Genomic DNA, 6,480 nt, shown 5'->3' with positions numbered 1-6,480 from the left:
TTGATTGGCATTTGGGGATTTGCAGGCCATCACAGGAAACAGGGCTGTGTGTACACAGACCCACACAGTTCTGACCCTCCCAGCACAGAGGACCAATGAGGGACCCAGTGTACAGCACTGCAGGCCAACAACACCCACCCATTACCCCTTCCCTCCCCCCCTGCCCTGCACACCATTCCCCCAGCCTGGGCTGGAGCTGCAGGCCATACCAAGGGCCCACACCCTAGGCGGGCACACAGGGTTGCCATTGTCTGCCAGTGCCAGGCACCCCCTCGTTTGCATAGCCACGTGAAGAATGCCAGGGAGCAGGCTGGGAACTTGTCCCTGAGAGGGGCTGAGGCTGTGGGGGAGGAAGCTGGCTGTAACATAGCAGGACCCTGCCTTCCCCCAGTTCAATCCAAGAAAGGCCGGTGGGCTGCTGGGGATGCAGGGGCCGGCCAGGGGGCTGCGGGAGTGGGAGCAGGGGCTTGACATTCCTCCTGCACCCACGCTGAGCCCGTGGGGCTGGAATGAGCGTGAGGGGATTGCTAATGAGATTGAGGAGAGTTAAACATTCCCTGCTCCTGAGGGCAAGAGGATGGGGCAGGAGGGAGTCTAGGAGGGACAGCCTGACCCGCAGGAATGTACAGAGGCCACCACTTCCTTCAGTCTGTCCTGGAGCTGGGAGCCAGGGCCCCACTGCCCCAGGTCTCAGCAGGAGCTGCTAAACCAGCCAGCAAGGGGATTAACAGGCTGGGCTGAGCCTTCCTTCAGGCAGATGATGGGAAGCTGGGGTTGGTCGTCCAGCTCCTGGCCAGGCCCCGGGCTGATCTGCAGCTAGCTCTGGCCCAGACACAAAAGGGCCCCTCTCTGACCCCTCAGATGGCCAGTAGACTCCACAGAACATATTTCATCGTCTGGCCTCCTCTATTTTTAATATACATACTCCAAGATTACCAGGACCCTTCTCCCTAACAGCCAGTATCCACACTAGTCCCTCTACATCTCACCTCAGAGCCCTTGTCAAAAAGGTTTCTCTGGTGCCCAGGCCTTGAGTTCATCCCCAGGATGGGCACCAAAAACAAACAAAAACCCACAGAAACAAAAAACCAAACTCTTCAAGCTGGACTTAATTTTCTTTTCTGACCTTAATCCATAGGGCAGAAACCCCAAGAGCCAGATCAGCCCTGCAAGAGCAAAGTTCGTGTCACTGGGCTAGTGCCCAGAGTAGGGATTATGAGAATTTCAGGACCCTTGCATCATCCCCTTGAAGGGAGCAGAAAGGCCTTGAGAGTCACGGGGGTCATTCTCTAGCCCCTCCTTTTCTGTCAGGGGTATCCACCTGGTTTCTAGGCCCCGCCCTCTGCTCCCAGGGAGCAGGGCAGGAGCTTTGCTGGGGACCCTGCCTGGCTCAGGCGGCTGCTGTGGGCGGGCTCTTGGCCTTTTCCAGCCCTTGGGCCTCCCCCTGCATTCTAGAATCCAGAGTTAGTGCCTTTGCTGCGGCTGCTGCCATAACCCTTTCTGGACTCCACCATTTGCTGCTTTCCAGAGCCAGCTGCTCCTCTTATCTGGCCATGACCACAGGGCTCCCCAGGATCCTGACCCAGCTCTGAGTCCTGGGACCCTCCATCCTTTCCCTTGGACCATGGCTAACTCAGGCCTCCAACTCCTGGGCTACTTCCTGGCCCTGGGTGGCTGGGTGGGCATCATTGCCAGCACAGCCCTGCCTCAGTGGAAGCAGTCCTCTTACGCAGGAGATGCCATCATCACCGCCGTGGGCCTCTACGAAGGGCTCTGGATGTCCTGCGCCTCCCAGAGCACTGGTCAGGTGCAATGCAAGCTCTATGACTCGCTGCTCGCTCTTGATGGTAGGTCTTGGGTCAGTGGGCCTGGGAGGGTTGGCAGGGGTCGAGGAGAGGTGACAGCTTAGGACGGGTGATGAGGACCTGGGAGGGGGGGGGTCTCAAGTGGATGTTCCTGGTCTTCTATCAGTGCTGGGCTCCTATTCCAGCCCCTTATTTCCTATTATCTTTCTGTGTGTAGCCAAAAATGTACTTGGCCCTCTCAGGAGTCCAGATCACTGTTCTGCCCCATAACGTTGTGAGTGACCAAACCTTTTGCATTCCGATGTTTTCAGCTGTTCAGGGAAGCATTAGAGGACAGAGGAGGGCCAAATGAGGCGAGGCCTGGCACTCCACAATTCCTTGAGTCCTTAGTTCCTCTTTTCTCATACTTTTCACATAGACACACACATGTACACACATATCACTCCTTAGTCATGCCACGCAGACACATATGCTGGCACATAGGTGTTTTCACACACACACACACACACAGTGGTGTCAGCACAGGCCCCTTTCTTCCTGGGTTGGGGAGTTGAAAGCATCAAGCTAGTACAGGCAGGCCTCCACCCTCCCTCAGGGACCCAGGTCTTCTGAGTCAGCCAGGCTCTGAAACTGACCTGCACCACCATGGAGTGCCCAGCACACAGCTACCATCAGTGATTCATAGGGTGAAGGAAAGTGAACAATCAGAATAGCTTCTAGGGGGCCAGGCTGGGTAGAACTAGGCCTCAGAAACTCTGTTCTCCCTTTGCTGAGCCTGAATGACCCCAGGAAGAGCTGCCCACTTCCTGCTGGATGTGCCCTAGGTTCAACACACAAAAACCAAAAAGTGAACACTTCTGAGCACTATTCAGAGGACCCCTCAAGGGGCAGTGGAAAACGCAGTCCTCAGACACCCCCTCCCCAGCCCCCCGTCACAGGCAGGCGGGCAGGTGGTCTGGCCTCCTTCCAGCACAGTTCAGACCTCACGCACTACTCAATTTCCCTCAGCCCTCCCTTTTTCTCCCCTCCCAGCCCTACTCAATACTGTCCTGGTCCTGGTCCTGCTACAGGTCACATCCAGTCAGCCCGAGCGTTGATGGTGGTAGCCGTGCTCCTGGGCTTTGTGGCCATGGTCCTCAGTGTTGTGGGCATGAAGTGCACACGAGTTGGAGACAGCAACCCTACTGCCAAGAGCCGTGTGGCCATCTCTGGTGGAGCCCTGTTCCTTCTGGCCGGTGAGTGCCCTTGCCTCCTCTATTCCCTAGGCTACTCTAGCAGGTGGCCCTGTCCCGCCAGCCAGCCGGTGCCGGCTGAGATGAGCACCCCCATGCTTTGTCCTCAGGCCTCTGCACGTTGACTGCTGTGTCATGGTATGCCACCCTGGTGACCCAGGAGTTCTTCAACCCAAGCACACCTGTCAACGCCCGGTGAGTGCTGGGGCTGGGTCTCCCACTTTTGTTCAACCATCACTTGGGGTGGGTGGGAAATGGGCCCCAGCTGCTATCTGAGAGGCTCTGGAGCCTGAAGCCAGGTGGGTGTGGCCAGGCCCTGGTCAGGGACAGGAATCCTATGGAGGGCACCCAGGTATGGCCTCCATGCTTATCTTCTTCTCTGTAAAGTGGAGCTAGAACTTGATGATCAGCTTTCCTATGTTTGAGGGTTTGTAACATCATGTGGGTACATAATTTGAGTCAAGTGCCTGGGCCTGGAGACTGTCTAGTACACCTCAGCTGGTTTTACTTCTGCTGGTTGCAGAAGCCCAAGGTGGATTTCTCCTACAACACAGCCATTTTATGAGCCAAGCAGATGACAAAGGAGAAAAAGGACAGATGGAGTAGGAGCCAGCAGCCACATTGGACCATCTTTGCCCTTCACCCTGGCTGGAAGGCAGTGGCCCTGGAGTAGGGTGGGGATGAGAAAAGATGCCTGGGTTGTTCAGAGTGCTCCTTGAAGGAGGCAGGGGTATGGAGGGAAGAGGAAGAGACTTCAGATGTGAGAGTTGGGCCCTGGATGCAGAGCCACAGCCACAAAGACCAGCCAAGCAAGATGTAGATGGAGAGGGACTGGATACCTTTATCCTTTTGGATATCCCTTGTCTCAAAGCTGCCTGTGCTGAACACTAAACACAGATCAATTTCAGCCTTTGCCCTCGTCCTCCAGGGGCCAGAAAAGCCTCCTGATAAAGGTGTGGCAAGGGGCAGGGTGAGCACTGAGGAGCATTAAGGAAAGCCCCCAGGAGGTGAACTTGACCCTGAAGCTAGAGGCCTTCTAGGAGGGAATGCCTTCAGCTAAGACTCAGAGACAGGAAGACCCAGACTGGCCAACAAGGCCAGGTGTGGAAGAACCAAGTGCCAAGCAGAGGAGTCAGCCTTCTCAAGACAGTAGTGCTAGCCAGGAGCTCGGCAGCTGCCAGGCTCCGTGCCTAGACTGTGAGAGAAAAAGGCAGTGGTTGCTCTGCTCCACTCATCTGGGCTGCAAAGGCTCTCCCATGCCCCCTCCACTGGCCAGATGGAGAAATGAGCTCCAGCGTGCTTGGAGACAGACGAAGCTTGTAGGTGAGGTGAGCCTGGAACTCCAGCTCCCATAGATTTCTCTATCCAGCTCCTGACTGAGAGGTCCAGAAAGCCCCGTGAGAGGCAAGGCCTGCAGAGGCATCATACCTGATTCCAGTCTCCCTACCCCTCACAGGTATGAATTTGGCCCGGCTCTGTTTGTAGGCTGGGCTTCGGCCGGCCTGGCCATGCTGGGGGGCTCCTTCCTTTGCTGTACCTGTCCGGAGCCTGAGAGAACCAACAGCAGCCCACAGCCCTACCGCCCTGGACCTTCAACTGCTGCCCGAGAGTATGTCTGAGCCCTGCCCAGCCTTCCTGCACAGCAGCCCTCCAGCCAGTCCCCACAGCAACCTGGCTAGGGCCAGTAGGGCCCAGATGTCTGCTGAGCTCAATCTGGGGGCTCTGGGTGGCTGGTCCTCAACAAGGTGCCCACTCTGTGCCCTGACACCAAAACCCAAACACTAAGGGAGAGATCAGAGGTGAAGCCTGACTCACACCATGTGCATACCCAGGGAGGCCGAGGCCCTGCCCAGTCAGCGCAGCCTGGTGGGCACCACATACTTCCACATGCTTTCCCCGGACAAAGCCTTATACAGCAGCCCAGCGCTGGTCTCTTCACCTGCCCATCTGTTTACTGAAGGGCCACTCTGTCCACTATGTACTGGACCTGGAGAACCCACAGACACCAAGATGGACCTTAGTGCCCAGCATGTTGGGGTGGGAAAACCCTTCACCCTTCTGCGTTCCTGGGCTCCTCATAGCAGCCCTTGGAAAAGGCAGTCCTTGGATAAGAAACATCCCCATGTTACCCAAGTCACTGAGGCTCGGACACCAAGAGGCTTCATTGGGCTGTCTCCAAGGCCAGCACTGCCTGAATGTCCACAGGCCACTAGGTCAGACCCCTGGGAATGAGCCCCAGGCAGGGATGCTCTGAGGGCCAAGGTCCTACTGTGTTGGCCAGGTCCTGCACTCCAGTCTTCCCCACTGCAGCTCATCCCACTAACCAGTTCTCTCTCTTTTGACTTGCAGACCCATTGTTAAATTGCCTGCCTCCACCAAGGGCCCCCTGGGTGTGTAATGTCCAGGTTTCCAGCCAGGCTCTGTCTGACTCTCTGCCCTATCTAGACTTTGTGTATTTGATACTTTTTGGAAAGAACGTTCAGCCTCAAGTGTGGTGTCATCTGGTGTGTTCTTGGTGTGGCTAGCATGCGGCCTGGCTCAGAGGTGACCCCTGAGGTGGTTGGGGACAGACAGCACATACAAGGTGTATCAGCAAGCACGCGGGGCTCCTGCCTCTTGTCTCCTAACCTTCCCACATTGGTCTTGGCATTTGCACTTCTTGAAGCCTGCACTAGGAGTAGGTCTCCACCCCTGGGGTCAGGGAATGTGTGGGAACACCTGTGGTAACAGTCCTCAGGTAACAAGCCCTGTCCTTTACAGACCTAAGGCCATCCCTATAAGGCTTCTTGCCAGGTGCCGGACCAGTCCAGTAAGAGGATAATCTATGGTAGTCCGCTGGTGAAGGGACTAGAGAATGGACTAGAGAATTAGCCTGTCCTTAGCCCCCAGCTCAGCTCCCACGTTGGATCCACAGTGAAGACTGGTCAGTTGGAAAGGCTTATTATAGCCTCTTAAGTCAGGTACTACCCCTCTAGAAGTAGAGACATCAGACAACCAGGCCAGACAAGGCAGGGTCAGGCAAGTGTCACCACTGTCCTTCCTCCCTTGCCTCTCTCAGTCAGCTGTAACTTCCCCTTACCCATCTACAACCACATCCCCACCAAGTCACCAAATCTGAGGCTTCTCCCTTAAGTTTGACTCTGGAAGGTGAAGGGATTAAAGTCAAATCAGACAAGGTGTCTGTGTCCACATTGCCACTGAGGCTAGGGTGCTGCAAAGGAATCTCCTGCCCCTTGAGTTATGGCTGCACAGCTAGCTACTGCACATCCATGGGGGCTACTGGCCAGAGAAAGTGACCACCCACCTCTAAAACAGGCTCCCGGAGTCCTGCCTCTTGAATGGGGATTGAGAACTATAGACAAGTCCCAAAACCTGCTGTGCCTTGGAGTCATCTAGAGGCTGATAGCAAGCTCATAGATGTGGACTATCAGTCTGAAGGAATG

The 6,480-nt window shown here is 55.8% G+C and overlaps 1 protein-coding gene across 1 annotated transcript; it reads left to right on the top strand.

Annotated features, from left to right (window-relative positions):
- The first annotated feature begins 1,476 nt into the window (after positions 1-1,476).
- Positions 1,477-5,526, top strand: Cldn19 (claudin 19). Its single transcript, XM_013016755.1, has 5 exons — positions 1,477-1,847; positions 2,876-3,040; positions 3,148-3,232; positions 4,494-4,646; positions 5,387-5,526. Exons 1-5 carry the CDS (start codon positions 1,625-1,627, stop codon positions 5,433-5,435), a joined length of 675 nt encoding a protein of 224 aa, XP_012872209.1. The 5' UTR covers positions 1,477-1,624; the 3' UTR covers positions 5,436-5,526.
- The last annotated feature ends 954 nt before the right edge of the window (positions 5,527-6,480 follow it).

The sequence above is a fragment of the Dipodomys ordii genome, unplaced genomic scaffold (genome assembly GCF_000151885.1).
Source record: "Dipodomys ordii isolate 6190 unplaced genomic scaffold, Dord_2.0 Scaffold33, whole genome shotgun sequence".
Classification (NCBI taxonomy): domain Eukaryota; kingdom Metazoa; phylum Chordata; class Mammalia; order Rodentia; family Heteromyidae; genus Dipodomys; species Dipodomys ordii.
The sequence above is the reverse complement of the archived record's forward strand: the minus strand, read 5'-3'. Positions and strand labels throughout refer to the sequence as shown.

Coding starts and splice junctions, on each gene's coding strand:
- Cldn19 (XM_013016755.1), top strand. CDS start 1,625: ATGGCTAACTCAGGCCTCCAACTCCTGGGCTACTTCCTGGCCCTGGGT. Junction 1,848..2,875: donor CTCGCTGCTCGCTCTTGATG/GTAGGTCTTGGG, acceptor GTCCTGCTACAG/GTCACATCCAGTCAGCCCGA. Junction 4,647..5,386: donor CCTTCAACTGCTGCCCGAGA/GTATGTCTGAGC, acceptor TTTGACTTGCAG/ACCCATTGTTAAATTGCCTG.